The sequence below is a fragment of the Zootermopsis nevadensis genome, unplaced genomic scaffold (genome assembly GCF_977971745.1).
Source record: "Zootermopsis nevadensis isolate Lab colony 2312 unplaced genomic scaffold, Znev_1.0 Znev_ptg000022l, whole genome shotgun sequence".
NCBI lineage: Eukaryota > Metazoa > Arthropoda > Insecta > Blattodea > Termopsidae > Zootermopsis > Zootermopsis nevadensis.
Genome location: NW_028259154.1, coordinates 4126451 through 4142706, shown reverse-complemented (window position 1 = coordinate 4142706; position 16256 = coordinate 4126451). Strand labels below are relative to the sequence as shown.

Below are 16256 nucleotides of genomic sequence, written 5' to 3'. Positions count from 1 at the left end.
AATGTCGACGAAGAGTGTCACCTTCGAACTTGCGCTGCGTAGGCTACTACTAATTACACGATGAGGATAAATGAGATACATACACACACACACAACAACTCAAGGGAGATGAAAACTAAGGCATGAACAAATATTTTCTGCTCTAAGGCATGGTTACGGGAAGGACTACTCGGACCTGAAGCTAGCCGTTAGCTTTCCCAGAGCGAAGTTAATTATGTATACATTTACAAGCTTAATTAATGCCGATAATATTCTCGCCTTTCAGATAGTTAAGTAACGCAGATTCATTCACGTTCGTAAATGAATCTTAGACAAATTTATAATAATGTTAATCATATCATTGAATTAAATTACTTGTCCAAAACAGGAACTTTACAATATTTTGCTTGAATTCAGTGTAACTTAAGAAGGTAGTCAGGCTAATTAAAATATGTTTAAGTGAAATCTGTAATAAATTTCGTATAGGTAAACATTTAAGCATAGGGAAAGCCCCATCGGTGAGATCAGACCAAGGACTGAACCCAGAGTATTCCTAGTCCCTGAAAATAAGCAAAGTGAAATATACGTGCGGATCGCGTGCTAAGTCTGAGTGCCCACTCCGTGAAAGAGTGTAGGATGCGTCGAAGCCTTACGCAATTTCCGCGAGACCACGCACGCACTTGTAATTGCAGTCGCGCGGTTAACACTCGCGCCTCGTACTCAGGAAGCTCTGGGATACAAACTCGGCCTTCAGACAGAAATTCCAAAATAGTGTTGTCGCGTCCTTACAGGAAAATTGTCGACTGATGCAGACGACCGGCTGCTGTTATACATAACATTTTACGTAAAATGTCGAGTTATTTGAAATTAAAGAAGAACCTGACTGTCGCTCTATGAGGCACAAATATGTTTGTGTCAACATCTTAGCTAATTCTACCTCAGATTCTCGTCGGAAGTGTGCGGAGGGCCGCCACCCACGAATCCTTCGAGTTTTATTTTGAGATTTTGGTCAGATGTATTGGGCATGCGAGTGGGATGTGGAGAGGAATAATTGAGTTTCTCGTGTATGAAAACATATAAATATGTAAAATAAGTAAAGTAATTTTATTTCCAATGCGTACAAGAGACGATAAGACCCTCACACCCATCAGTCACATTGCATAACGTCTCACGATGTCCATAGTTTTATTTGCTGTGGGAAAATTAAGATCGGCGGATGAATTCTGCAAAGCCAGTGTGAAATTTAGTGTTTTCCGTAGCCCCCCGCAGAGCCGTGACCAAACCCTGAAGATCCTCCGAATCCGTGTCCCAATCCGGCGCCACCCGACCCAAGTCCTCCTCCAGAAGGAACCACCACAGGGTAAGGCACCTCCACAGTCACCTCATGAGGCACGGGGACGGCTACAGGCTGAGGTACATGCACGGGAACAGCGTGAGGCACGGGGACGGCGTATGGCTGAGGTACAGGGACAGGGATGGGTTGAGGTACATGGACAGGGACGGGACTGTTCACGGTGTAAGGGACCGGCCTTACTACCGTAACAGAGACAGGCTGGGGCACGTTGACAGGGACAGGACGAGGGACAGACACGGTGTAAGGGGCGGGGACGGGCACAGGGACGGGTCTGTTGACGGTCACCGGTACGGGCTGAGGGACAGGGACCGGAATTTGTTGTGTTATGGTGTTCACCTGCACCTGGCCGCCCGCATCGCCACTAAAACCGGCGCCACCCCCGAGACCGGCGCCTCCGAAACCCCCATAACTCAAACCGTGTCCTGAAGACAGGTCGAATCCCCCGTGGCCTATTCCAGCAGCAAATCCCCCGTGGCCAATTCCTGCAGAAAATCCTCCGTGGCCAATTCCAGCAGAAAATCCTCCGTGGCCAATTCCTGCAGAAAATCCTCCGTGGCCAATTTCGGAAGCAATTCCTCCGTGATAATACCCCGCGGAGCTAATTAAATTTCCGTGTTGGCCTGCATCTGATCCGTGGCTGATTGAGCTGTAGCTGGTTGCCCCGTGCCCGTGGCTGATACCTTCGGAACCGAACGAAGACCCTTGTATTCCTCTCTTGTGTGTTGTCTTTTCCAGAGATGAGTCGCATTTATTCACTCTGCCGTGAATGACCAGAGCCAGGATACAGATCTGTAACAAATTTGAAGTTCACTTCAATGTCTTAATTGAACAAGTTGGTTCGCCTTCTAGGTCTTCTAAAACAGCAAACTTTCAAGCTCTAGACTTTAATAAATTTGGCTTTTTTTTCCACGTCGCACAAAGTTAGACAGAATTAACATTTCAGGTTTCAGATATCAAAATTTTAAAACATTTTCGACTAATGTACTAGCTCTATTTGCGAGGCACAACTTACACCGAGAACATAAAATATAACTTTCACGCTTCATTTGATGTACTGCGCGGGGAAGCCACAAATATTTACTAAGAACTCCGAAATTCCACAAAAGCCTGTTGTCATAAACAGGCTAAAACCATCTGTGGTGAAGGAAGTAGAGTTTTTAAAAGTGAAGAATCCTATTTCGCATTCAGGAAATATGAAGTCTGAGGAAAGGAGAACTATTTCGACTTTAGAATACACATTTTATGAACGTGCCCGTTGCACGCAATGCTAAAATAAAAATTTAGAGAAATAAGTTCATTCATTTAAGCTATCAAATGAAAACCAATTTTGAAAAAGTGCAGTACGCAAATGCATGCAGCTTTGATTTCTGAAAGCTCTAAGCACAAGAACTGCTCCTCTGCAGTCTCACTCACCAGAAGGATCTTCATGTTTGTGTGTGTTCTGGGACGCAGAGATTGGTAACGCCTTCCTGCAGTCAGAAGCTTTTATACCGACTGCTAAGAGGAGAGAGAAGGAGTAGATTCAACTTACTTAGAAACAGAAGATAATTCCAACCCTCAACACGGTGGATCTCAACTCACTTGTCAGTGAAAGCTCCAGTCGCAGCCCATGCGTGATGCAGTGGTATAAAAGGTTCTGACTGCAGGAAGGCGTTACCACTCTCTGCGTCCCAGAACACACACAAACATGAAGATCCTTCTGGTGAGTGAGACAGCAGAGGAGACGAGTTCCTGTGTCTTCTGTGCGTGTGCAGCGAACGCCCTACATACGGCTGATTATTTGCAAGGAATTTGAATTTAAATCTGTTCACGCACAAAGTTAAATTAAATACTTCCTTGCTTGTCGAGAATGTTAATTCTGTCTAACTTTGTGCGACGTGGAAAAATAGCAACATTTGTTAAAGTCTAGAACTTTAAAGATTGCTGTTTTAGAAGACCTAGAAGGCAAACCGACTTGTTCAATTAAGACATTGAAGTGAACTTCAAATTTGTTACAGATCTGTATCCTGGCTCTGGTCATTCACGGCAGAGTGAATAAATGCGACTCATCTCTGGAAAAGACAACACACAAGAGAGGAATACAAGGGTCTTCTTTCGGTTCCGAAGGTATCAGCCACGGGCACGGGGCAACCAGCTACAGCGCCATCAGCCACGGATCAGATGCAGGCCAACACGGAAATTTAATTAGCTCCGTGGGGTATGGCCACGGAGGATTTTCTGCAGGAATTGGCCACGGAGGATTTTCTGCAGGGATTGGCCACGGAGGATTTTCTGCAGGAATTGGCCACGGAGGATTTTCTGCAGGAATTGGCCACGGAGGATTTTCTGCTGGAATTGGCCACGGGGGATTCGACCTGTCTTCTGGACACGGTCCGAGTTATGGGGGTTTCGGAGGCGCCGGTCTCGGGGGTGGCGCCGGTTTTAGTGGCGATGCGGGCGGCCAGGTGCAGGTGAACACCATAACACAACAAGTTCCGGTCCCCGTCCCTCAGCCCGTACCGGTGACCGTCAACAGACCCGTCCCTGTGCCCGTCCCCGCCCCTTACACCGTGTCTGTCCCTCGTCCTGTCCCTGTCAACGTGCCCCAGCCTGTCTCTGTTACGGTAGTAAGGCCGGTCCCTTACACCGTGAACAGGCCCGTCCCTGTCCATGTACCTCAACCCATCCCTGTCCCTGTACCTCAGCCATACGCCGTTCCCGTGCCTCACGCTGTTCCCGTGCATGTACCTCAGCCTGTAGCCGTCCCCGTGCCTCATGAGGTGACTGTGGAGGTGCCTTACCCTGTGGTGGTTCCTACTGGAGGAGGACTTGGGGCGGGTGGCGCCGGACTGGGACACGGATTCGGAGGATCTTCAGGGTTTGGTCACGGCTCTGCGGGGGGCTACGGAAAACACTAAATTTCACATTGGCTTTGCAGAATTCATCCGCCGATCTTAATTTTCCCACAGCAAATAAAACTATGGACATCGTGAGACGTTATGCAATGTGACTGGTGGGTGTGAGGGTCTTATCGTCTCCTGTACGCATTGGAAATAAAATTACTTTACATATTTTACATATTTATATGTTTTCATACACGAGAAACCCAATTATTCCTCTCCACATCCCACTCGCATGCCCAAATACTGGCCAATACATCTGACCAAAATCTCAGAATAAAACTCGAAGCATTCGTGGGTGGCGGCTCTCCGCACACTTCCGACGAGAATCTGAGGTAGAATTAGCGAAGATGTTGACACAAACATATTTGTGCCTCATAGAGGGACAGTCAGATTCTTCTTTAATTTCACATAACTCGACATTTCACGTAAAATATTATGTATATGCATTGAATTTTGTCATGTGAATGGACAGCCATTGTTCTCATGCACTCCATTTCCCGCCGAAGGTTCAATATCCTTTGATTCATTGCATCGAGTGGCTGCGAAATTACGTTCCTTATGTAAAAGGCGTTGAACTCGCTAACAGCAGTCGTTCGTCTGCATCAGTCGACAATTTTCCTGTAAGGACGCGACAACACTATTTTGGAATTTCTGTCTGAAGGACGAGTTTGTATCCCAGAGCTCCCTGAGTACGAGGCGCGAGTGTTAACCGCGCGACTGCAATTACAAGTGCGTGCGTGGTCTCGCGGAAATTGCGTAAGGCTTCGACGCATCCTACACTCTTTCACGGAGTGGGCACTCAGACTTAGCACGCGATCCGCACGTATATTTCACTTTGCTTATTTTCAGGGACTAGGAATACTCTGGGTTCAGTCCTTGGTCTGATCTCACCGATGGGGCTTTCCCTATGCTTAAATTTTTACCTATACGAAATTTATTACAGGTTTCACTTAAACATATTTTAATTAGCCTGGCTACCTTCTTAGTTACACTGAATTCAAGCAAAATATTGTAATGTTCCTGTTATGGACAAGTAATTTAATTCAATGATATGATTAACATTATTATAAATTTGTCTAAGATTCATTTACGAACGTGAATGAATCTGCGTTACTTAACTATCTGAAAGGCGAGAATATTATCGACATTAATTAAGCTTGTAAATGTATACATAATTAACTTCGCTCTGGGAAAGCTAACGGCTAGCTTCAGGTCCGAGTAGTCCTTCCCGTAACCATGCCTTAGCGCAGAAAAATATTTGTTCTCCTGCCGGTAATCGATCCCCGTTCGTCGATCTAAAGCACAATGCCTACGCTGACTCATTTATCCTGAATCCGGCTTGTAAACACGCATTGTAAGACGATTCAGGGTTCACGCATCGTAAGCAGTTCAGTTCTCATATTTTGATAGCGTGTGCTTAGTTAAATTAAAAACACCTTTGGACGAGCTTTGAAATTCGCGCAAAAAACGCATAGAAGACATAGTTTATAGCTTCCAATAGCATTAAGACGAGATCAGGAAGAACAAATCACCGTATAGGCTAGCACAGGAGCGACGTGATACATTATAAGACATTTAAAATCATCGCCGACACCTGACAGACGTTTCGGAGATTCCTCAGCTAATTCCGACGATTTTCGTACAGTTCCTAAACGTATACCACTTCCTTACACTTGTTTTATATTCTTCGCAGTTCATAATCACTCTCTGGTTCGAAAAGCTCTCAAAACATTGACAAGTTACTCGATAACGAAACAATTCGGCGGTGGAAACTTATTAATTAAAATTCGCTCATAATTTTTATAGAAGTTTTCTAGCGGCTTATGAATTTATTTCGTGATTACGCGTGGGTGTGCCGAATGATATTTAACATTTTAAGAACGGCGTGAACTCCTTTGCCGTATTAGTCCTACTTTTCTGCCCCGTTTGAAAATGTAAATGGAAAAATTTTTGTCAGTCAGATTTATATCCACACACGTCCGATGTTCTAAAATTACCACGACGAATCAGTTGATATGATATGCAATCGTTAAACATATTAGTCATAAATTTCTATTCCCACGACATACAAGGAAAACTACAGTCAAGGAAATAATACTGTATTTAAGGTTTTTGTAAATGTGGATATTTTGTATAAAATTGTACATTTATTACATTAACATAAACAGCATACATGAACGTTTCTTTGGTTAAAGTAATTCAGTCTAGATACACTGGGAAGGTAGTGATGAGAGAGTATGCGAATTACAGCGGGCTTAGTGCTAGTGTTCGCCACTGTAACCTGCAGTGGTACTGTGTCCTGAGTTCTGCAGGGAGACAGAGATCTGTCCCATACCCGCTGAACCGCCCGAAGTTGATCGTGCGTATCCGGACTGATGTTCTAGGCCGTGACTACTAGGTCCAGAATCAAACTCAGATGTGTGTCTTGGTCCGGAGTTTCCGGAGCTTGATATGTAACTAGATTCATGTCCTCTGCTGCTTTGACTTCCTCCAGAAGAATGCCCGAGTCCTACATTTCCGGCACCATATCCAGAACCATGTCCTGTACCGCTTCCAGTAGTTTCAGAACGTTCGAGAACTATGGTTCCAGCATCAAACCCAGAACCATGACCTATGCTGCTTCCGGAAGTTCCAGAAGAATGCCCGAGTCCTACATTTCCGGCATCAAACCCAGAACCATGGCCTATAATGCTTCCGGAAGTTCCAGAAGAATGCCCGAGTCCCACATTTCCGGCATCAAACCCAGAACCATGGCCTATGCTGCTTCCGGAAGTTCCAGAAGAATGCCCGAGTCCCACATTTCCGGCATCAAACCCAGAACCATGACCTATAATGCTTCCGGAAGTTCCAGAAGAATGCCCGAGTCCCACATTTCCGGCATCAAACCCAGAACCATGGCCTATGATGCTTCCGGAAGTTCCAGAAGAATGCCCGAGTCCCACATTTCCGGTACCATATCCAGAACCATGGCCTATAATGCTTCCGGAAGTTCCAGAAGAATGCCCGAGTCCTACATTTCCGGCATCAAACCCAGAACCATGGCCTATAATGCTTCCGGAAGTTCCAGAAGAATGTCCGACTGCTGCACTTCCGGCCCGAAACCGATAACCAAGTCGTGTGCCACTTCCGCCATCCTTAGAAACATGACCTGTGTTTGTGCCAAAAGATCCCGAGCTAACATCGGTGAAGTGTAAGTTTCCAGACGCATGTGAGCCATGGACACTGCTGATGGTATTTCCGATGTTTCCAATGCCTGAGTCTGAAGAATGTCCTGCACTCGCGCCGCCAGATCCAGAGTGATAACCGGAGTCTGCCACACCTCCGGAGACGCCGCCTCCTCTTCCATATCCTCCCGCGTTACCGGATGAGGCGACAACGGATTGTGGGACCTCAACAGCGATGGTTTGAGGCACGAGGACACGTACAGGTTGAGACACTTGCACGGGAACAGCGTGAGGGACGGATACAGCGTATGGTTGAGCAACAGGGACAGGGACCGGCTGAGCCACCGGAAAAGCTACAGGGCGAGTTACTGTGACAGGATAAGGCCTCAAAATAGTCACAGGAATTGGCTGAGGCACGTTGACAGGGACAGGGCGAGGGACAGTGATTGCGTATGGGGCGGGGACGGGCACAGGGACGGGTCGGTTGACGGTCACCGGTACGGGCTGAGGGACGGGGACTGCAACTTGTTGTGTTACCGTGTTCAATAGTACTTGGCCCACAGCACCTTCCGCGAGACTGGCGCCACCGTAACCCCCACCGCCTCTCGATGAGATCCCATATCCTGTCGAAAACACTCCAAGGCCACCGTGCCCTGCTGTGGAAATTCCGTGCGAGAATGGAACGACTCCACCGCTATCAAACCGCCCGCTGCCTCCGTGACTGCCAAATCCAAATGCTGGGTTTCTTGTTGTGATCAGAAGAATTCCTCCCTGACCATACCCACGGGAACTGAGGTCCTTGTTTCCGTGAGCTATGTTGGCCAAATTTATTCCGATACCCCCGTGGTCGTAGCCTGTAAAATGAAGAGTTTCTCCGTGTCCGATGCCGCCTGCCTGGGAGCCGAAACTGATTCCTCCGTGTCCGGAGCCGCCACCATATCCTATACCAAAGCTTCCTCGTTTCTGTGCCTTCTTCTTAGTCTGAGTGTTGTTTTTCAATTCATCTGCAGCGACTGCGATTGCTAAGACGCACATCTGGAAGAACGTAACACGTGAAATAATACTAACGCATAGAAGATTAGGGTGGGACATGGAGGTCGATATAACAGGCAGTAACGTTATCACTATGCTTTTCATGCTCAGTTTCGGAAGTTGTCCGTGGATAAGCAGCGGCTGGAATAACTTAAGGAGGTCATTAACAGTCATCCCGGTGGTCAGTCATCTAGTACAGTTTCAATAAATGTTTCGTTAGTTCCCCAGAATGATAATCTTGATAACAATATTCTTAAAATGAAAGGGAAACTACAAAGCACAGTCGAACTCGTTTGTAACTTAGTGTTAGAGACCGCGTTCGTATCCCGTAGATGACAACATAAATGTTTATAATTGTTTTAATCCTCATGCTTTCAGCAGGCAGAGGGATTGTGCACTAGACGGTGATGAGAATGCCTCAAATTCAATCTGCTTTTAATTTACATGTGAATATAATCTCGACATTCACAGCCATTTCCACATGCCCTAACTTTGTGGCATGCAGAGGGGATGAGGTGACGTCAACAAATTGGGATATTTAGACTTTTTAAACTTTCCGTTGAGACGAGACTCCGCTCTAGAGTTCATGCTTCATGGTATTTATAATTCAGCCGAATACTTTTACAACATTAACAGGCCTACAAAATAAGACCGAAAAGGGAAAATTTGTTTAAGGAATGCACGCGTTCTTTGGAAGTCATTAAATTTTAATAGAATTATGTCAATTACTATACATACATTTCTAAGTGCACAAATCACATGATCTCAATTTAGTCTTTAAGCAACATAAATTAATATTGATTCGTCATAAGTCGGGTTAGATTTGTATTATCACTGGGCTCGTACGCAAGAGGCCATGGGATCCAGTTCTCGCCATATTTCTATTTTACATTATTCTTAGAATTAATTGAATAAAAATTTTCTTGGATATTATCCATCTCTAGTAAATATAAAACGTAAAACGACGTTTCGGAGATGGGACTCTATCCCGTCCCATCTCCGAAACGTCGTTTTACGTTTTATATTTACTGGTCCGGAGATAGGGATTAGCTCTATCTAGTGGGCCCAACTGTGTAGGAACCTGAAGACGGAGATAGAGTCCCATCTCCGAAACGTCGTTTTACGTTTTATATTTACTAGACGATGGATAATATCCAAGAAAATTTTTATTCAATTGACTCTTCACCATCGTCAAGAAGTTTTAGATCTGATATTCTTAGAATTGCTTAAATATTTTTCTGTATTTTATAAAAATCTATAATCGTACATTTTTGGTTATACTTCACCTCACAAGTTTGTTCGTCCGCCATGTTGGTATTACTGATTGCAAGAAACTTAAAAGTATGTGATTTTAGGGTAAACCTCCTTGTGGCTTAATGTCCATACTAAATTTATTCCAAATCTGTCTATCGGTTACGCGTTCATTTCATGGATAACTTGCAGAGGACGCAAAATGATCGGATGTACGTCATTTAATTTCACTAATTAATTAATAAAACTGTCTGAAAAGGAAATCCATGACAGAAATGTCAGCTTTCGGATTATACTCACAAGAAGAATCTTCATGGTGTCGATGAGACTGAGGAGATGTAGTGAGTAATGATGATGATGATGTCTGGTGCTACGTTTATATACATGGAGCAACTGCGCATGAACGATGAGCGACAAACCTGAGCTTTCACTGTCTCGAGTCGTGCCGAAACACTCCAGTTTCCACGCACTCCCCCAGTAACAATGCCACCTTTCCCAAAGAAAGTGACGAGAGTTTGACACTGTGACTTTGTGGGACAGAACTCTGACTCTCAGCCCAGAGCAATTTAATTGAGTTCGGAAGTCGCTGCACGCATAAGAACGTCTGAAGACACTAACAAATACATTTTAGATGCCTGATACGATAATGACACGTTGGAAATCAATTTCCTTGTCATCAACTTTGATTCCCGCATTTATTTTACATATTTTAACTCAAAAATAAAGAAAGTAATATTTTTGGGGGGGTAATTCATGTAACAGTTAAAAGATGTTCATTTTACAAAAAGAAAATCCTTAGATTAATGACTGGTGTTAAACCTATAACTTCACGTAGAAGTCTATTTAAGAGATTAGAGATCTTAGCTCTTTCTTGTGAATATATTATTCTCATTAATGAACTTCATTGCGAATAACCAAGAATATATTTAAGCTAATTTTTCTGTACACAAGAAATAAGTACCAGCTTCTCAGGTGAACTGAAATCTCCCGTGATTGGTGGCTTCAGAATTTTGGACAATCTAACATCCAGTCTCACGAGACGCATGAATATAAAAGTCACAATTTAAGTACTTAGATGCACACTCGTTTTAATATATTGATAAATTTCTGAAATTTGAAAATGACTCATATTTTTTGTAAAGGTTTTCATGCCTTGGTACAGAATAAATGGGTAATATAATTTATTTGCTGTGTATGAGAGGAGTTATCTGAAATTCTACGTGAACATTTTCTAATAATTTGTATTCCACTTGTATATACGTATCAAAGGAATGTAATATATGAACTGATGATCATGATACATGAAGCATTAATTATGTCATGTATTTGATAAAAGTGATCGCTTTCTCTGGCGTAAGAAAAATTACAATTACTTCAAAACGAAGTTCCCGGAAAAAAATGTTTCGGTCAAATGAGGTCGAAGTTAGTCAACAATTTTGGATATCAAATTGCGAAGATGTTTCGGTTTACAGAAGTAAATTTACGAACGTGTGAAGATCCTTGGTGGGAAATCTCTTGGAAGACGGCAAAGGAGGTTTGAGGGTAACGTTGTGAGAATGGAACACGAACACAACTATGTCAGATTCGTGTACAATGACGGACCTTGTTGTCAGCGGAGATGAACTTCAGGCCTGATTAATTGCAGGTTAGGAAACTCAAAAATGCTGACACACACGGATTAAGTTATTACTCCAGGGGACTTTACAAGCGCTGACAGTACCTGAGGAAACTCGCGTAACCGTAAATTTTCTTTGATTCCCCAGACAACTAAATACGATAATGTCTAGTCAAAACAAGAGCCAGAGGGTCAAATGAATTTGTTGCAGACATAGTTATAATAAGATAGTCGATAAGGTCCTATTTCCAGGGGATTGTAGTAAAGAATCTTTGGCTTTCTTTAGAAAATAATTCAACGCTACTCTGTAGGCTTTTAAATTTCTTAATTAGGAAGATATATGTGAATGCAGATAAGATAAAATACTAAACTAATTACAAATCGGAGGGGGGGATTTGGACCCAGCTGGAAGTAATTAATGAGAGGTGTGGAAAAGCTAATTAGCTTCACGATACATAGCTCACGTATCGATTCATTTTTGATTCCATCGCATATGTGCTGACATCTGTTGTGTCATCTTGACTGTATTTAATGTACTTAGCCCATCCAGGAAAGTCAGCATTAAAATAGATTATTTATTTATTTATTTATTTAGTGTTCTGTCTGACGACAGGTCCATATGAACAGGATCCTTCCATCCTTTTCTCTTCTCGGACTGGGACCTGTTCATATACGTTCTTGGCAGATGATCCAGAAGTGGTTTGCCATTGCCTTCTTCTGTGTGTGAATGGAGTAATTGTTGGGATGCCACGGAGGAAAACTCCTTGTTGCCTAGACCACGGCCTTGCCCAATACAAGTTATAAATTCGGGCACCAACAACACGTTACAGTATTTGGCTTTTATGCACACAGTGATGAACATTCTGGTTTTTGTAAAATAGGCGAGTCACTTCACCACCGGCTCCCGAAGGAGACAGCGTCCCCCGGCTTCCTTTCATCTGGGGGCATCTACCGTCACTTGTGTTCGGTTGGCGACACACAAAGCTTCGTTCTGATCATAAGCGTGACTTGGTGAAATTCTTGAGATTATTAATCCAGTTCCAGCTCCACATTCAGACGTTTCAAGAGAATTGTATCGCCTTCATCGCTAAACATCTGGAGCATCAGCATCGCAGTTGTGTTCCTGGAGAAAATTGCTCGACAGAAATGAAGATAAATGACGCAAAATGAGAAGGGAATGAACAAACCCGTCCATGTCACATCCGCGGAGGAAAGTCTTTCTTCAGAAGCTGGGAGTCTCTCAGCTGGTTAACAGATTCAAAACATTCTTGGAACAGGAAGGACATTCCGCGTACACAACAGCCCACATCTGGATCCCATCAAAAGACGGATCAATGTCAGGTGAGGAGTACAGGCCGTGAATGTTATCAACCTGAAATTTTCTCTAAAATCCGACTTCGTCCCTAAAAGGAACACAGAAGTTTTACTAGAAGCTAGTAGACAGGTGGGGCTAGAAATAAATTCAGAAGAAGACGACTATGTACGTGTTATTATCCCGTCAGCAGACAGGAGGGCAAAATTATCTTAGGGTGACGAAGAAATCTTTTGGAAGTGTGACAGAGTTAAAACATTTGGGAACATTAACAAATCAGAATGACATTCAAGAGGAAATTAGAAGGAGACTAAATTCACAGTTCAAAATATTTTGTCTGTTTTCTAAGAACCTGAAGATTAAAATATACAAAACAATAATTCTGCCTGTTGTTTTCTATGGGTGTGAATCATGGTCTCTGACTCAGAGGGAGGAGCACAGATTGCAGGTGTTTGAGGAGGATATTTGGGCCTAGGAGAGAAGACGATGGGGCTTGGAGAAAACTGCATGATGACGAGCTTAAAAATCTGTACTTCTCCCCCAGTATTGTGAGGGTGATTAAGTCGAGAAGAATGAGATGGGCGGGGCATGTAGCGCGCATGGATGGGACAAGAGGTGTGCACCTGAGGGGAAGAGACCCCTGGGGAGACCTAGACGTAGATGGGAGGATAATCTCAGGCGGGATCTATGGGAGATAGGAGTTGAAGGAGACTGGATTTTGTTGGCCCAGGACAGGGCCCGGTGGAGGGCTTTGGTTAATTCGGTGATGAACCTTCGAGTTCCGTAAGCCATCTGGTTGGTTGGGTCCACTATTTGGGAAGCCTGAGGGGAAGAGACCTCTGGGGAGACCTAGACGTAGATGGGAGGATAATCTCAGGTGGATCTATGGGAGATAGGAGTTGAAGGAGACTGGATTTTGCTGGCTCAGGACAGGGTCCGGTGGAGGGCTTTGGTTAATTCGGTGATGAACCTTCGGGTTCCGTAAGCCATCTGGTTGGTTGGGTCCACTATTTGGGAAGCCTGAGGGGAAGAGACCTCTGGGGAGACCTAGACGTAGATGGGAGGATAATCTCAGGTGGATCTATGGGAGATAGGAGTTGAAGGAGACTGGATTTTGCTGGCTCAGGACAGGGTCCGGTGGAGGGCTTTGGTTAATTCGGTGATGAACCTTCGGGTTCGGTAAGCCATCTGGTTGGTTGGGTCCACTATTTGGGAAGCCTGAGGGGAAGAGACCTCTTGAGAGACCTAGACGTAGATGGGAGGATAATCTCAGGCGGGATCTATGGGAGATAGGAGTTGAAGGAGACTGGATTTTGCTGGCTCAGGACAGGGTCCGGTGGAGGGCTTTGGTTAATTCGGTGATGAACCTTCGGGTTCCGTAAGCCATCTGGTTGGTTGGGTCCACTATTTGGGAAGCCTGAGGGGAAGAGACCTCTGGGGAGACCTAGACATAGATGGGAGGATAATCTCAGGCGGGATCTATGGGAGATAGGAGTTGAAGGAGACTGGATTTTGTTGGCCCAGGAAAGGGTCCGGTGGAGGGCTTTGGTTAATTCGGTGATGAACCTTCGGGTTCCGTAAGCCATCTGGTTGGTTGGGTCCACTATTTGGGAAGCCTGAGGGGAAGAGACCGCTGGGGAGACCTAGACATAGATGGGAGGATAATCTGAGGCGGGATCTATGGGAGATATGAGTCGAAGGAAACTGGATTTTGTTGGCTCAGGACAGGGTCCGGTGGAGGGCTTTGGTTAATTCGGTGATGAACCTTCGGGTACCCTAAGCCATCTAGTTAGTTGGCAGTAATTCCTGTAGATCCATCTCAGTACGCGGATGCAGGTACTTTAAGCATCAGCTACTAGATGGCAGATACGTTTGAAATGAATTTCTTAGCTTAACCTGATTTTCCACGAAAAGTGAAAGTATTTCTAGTGACTGTAAAAGGAGTCTAGTTTTTTTGTCATATTCAGAACTAAATCCAATTACCTGTGCAAGCAACGTGACAGAATTCTGTAACTCCGTTTCTTGTAACAGAGACAAACTTCATTGTCGATAATGACGTAATTTGCTTCATTGTGACGCGATAAGAAATAGTTGATACCACAAACGATAGAAGGCGTCACTATCGACGACAGCACACGTCCCGCAGATCATGGGCAGGGTTGCCAACTGTCGGTTTTTCGGATTAAATGTACAACACTCGACCGTATGCAAAAGTCCGGGTTTTAGTCGATGGGAAAAACGTCTGTAATCTCCGCTTCAGAGAATATTTCTTACAACAGTATCACATAATCTGTCTTTTAAGAAGAATCCCAGAATTTAATGTTTAACCGAAGCATTGCAGTTGCGAGTTCATCCTGAAGATGGCAACTACAATGTTTGCCGAAACGTGTGGGGCACCTTCAACACTGCTAAGTCAATCCCCGAGAGCCGAGGTTATGCAATGTTACAAGAAGTTCTGGGAAGAAATTTTGGTGTCCACTGGCCTTTTATATGCGGAACAGATGAAGGCTTAGAAATTATTATCCACATTTGTGTAAGATCTTTATTCGAACTGCGAGTTATAGGCATTTTATTAAATGAAAGGTTTGTTGTTCATGGTGTTTTTATTTTTATTTGTAGTGTTCTGTCTGACGACAGGTCCATATGAACAGGATCCTTCCATCCTTTTCTCGGACTGGGACCTGTTCATATACGTTCTTGGCAGATGATCCAAAAGTGGTTTGCCATTGCCTTCTTCTGTGTGTGTGAATGGAGTAATTGTTGGGATGCCACGGAGGAAAACTCCGTGTTGCCTAGACCATGGCCTTGCCCAACACAAGTTATAAATTCGGGCACCGCCGAGAATCGAACCCGAGACCCCAGGATTACAAGGCCAGCGTTCTAACCGCTAGACCACCGTGGTGTAGCGTGAGATAAAAAGGACCCGGCCATGTCTGTCTGTCCTTCTGTCTCTTATTTCAGCTGAGATTTTGGTTTCGACTGAACCATCACCGTGTGTTAAACGTTGAACTGTCAATCATTGCTGATACTATGGAAAGCTAGGAACTGTCCGACTGGGAAGTATTCATCTATCGTTCAGGCGAAGGTATTTTGAAGCCACTTTCACCTCTGATTTGTTTCGAGTTAAGAGTCATCGATGTGTTTACTTCCATTCACTACAAAGTAAATGTTATGTCAGCAAAGAATAGTGGAGACGCGTTAAACTGGGAGTTGAATTCAGACGTCTCAAATAAAACGAATTTTCGACGAGACAAATTGTCTCGGGGCCAAGTCAGTGCCGAATACAGGGTGTAAAAGTAAGTCCTTTGCGTTATATACCGCTGCACCTGATGATTCGAGTTTATTTCAACGCTGCGACCGGCTTCATATCGGTGTCCTTTGGGTGGTCTGGTGGCTGCCACGTACAGAAAGCTAGAGTAGGATTTTCAGGCAAGATTCACTTCATCGGAAACTTTGCTTGTCATAATGAAAAAAATATTTCGCACATCAGATCCCAAACGGACAGGTCTTTGAAAAACATCTAAATTCAGGTCGGAATAGTCTAAGTGTCTTCTTTACATTTATTCTTTTCTTGATCTCGGTGCCAATTTCTCACGTCATAATGAAAGACCCCAAGCTTCATTTTACAAATTGGTCGGCTTCTTGAAATATCTTAAGAACATTCCTC

The 16256-nt window shown here is 44.2% G+C and overlaps 3 protein-coding genes across 3 annotated transcripts; 1 reads left to right on the top strand and 2 right to left on the bottom strand.

Moving 5' to 3' along the window:
• Positions 1-1093: 1093 nt before the first annotated feature.
• LOC110837143 (uncharacterized) lies at positions 1094-2814 on the bottom strand. Its single transcript, XM_022078988.2, has 2 exons — positions 2747-2814; positions 1094-2122 (listed from the first exon to the last, which is right to left on the bottom strand). Exons 1-2 carry the CDS (start codon positions 2759-2761, stop codon positions 1223-1225), a joined length of 915 nt encoding a protein of 304 aa, XP_021934680.2. The 5' UTR covers positions 2762-2814; the 3' UTR covers positions 1094-1222.
• A 113-nt stretch (positions 2815-2927) lies between these two features.
• LOC110837151 (uncharacterized) lies at positions 2928-4388 on the top strand. The gene is made up of 2 exons (XM_022079006.2): positions 2928-3035; positions 3331-4388. The coding sequence occupies exons 1-2, from the start codon at positions 3021-3023 to the stop codon at positions 4228-4230; spliced, it is 915 nt and encodes a 304-aa protein (XP_021934698.2). The 5' UTR covers positions 2928-3020; the 3' UTR covers positions 4231-4388.
• Positions 4389-6340: 1952 nt separating this feature from the next.
• On the bottom strand, positions 6341-9998 carry LOC110837144 (uncharacterized). Its single transcript, XM_022078989.2, has 2 exons — positions 9963-9998; positions 6341-8414 (listed from the first exon to the last, which is right to left on the bottom strand). The coding sequence occupies exons 1-2, from the start codon at positions 9975-9977 to the stop codon at positions 6477-6479; spliced, it is 1953 nt and encodes a 650-aa protein (XP_021934681.2). The 5' UTR covers positions 9978-9998; the 3' UTR covers positions 6341-6476.
• Between the last annotated feature and the right edge of the window lie 6258 nt (positions 9999-16256).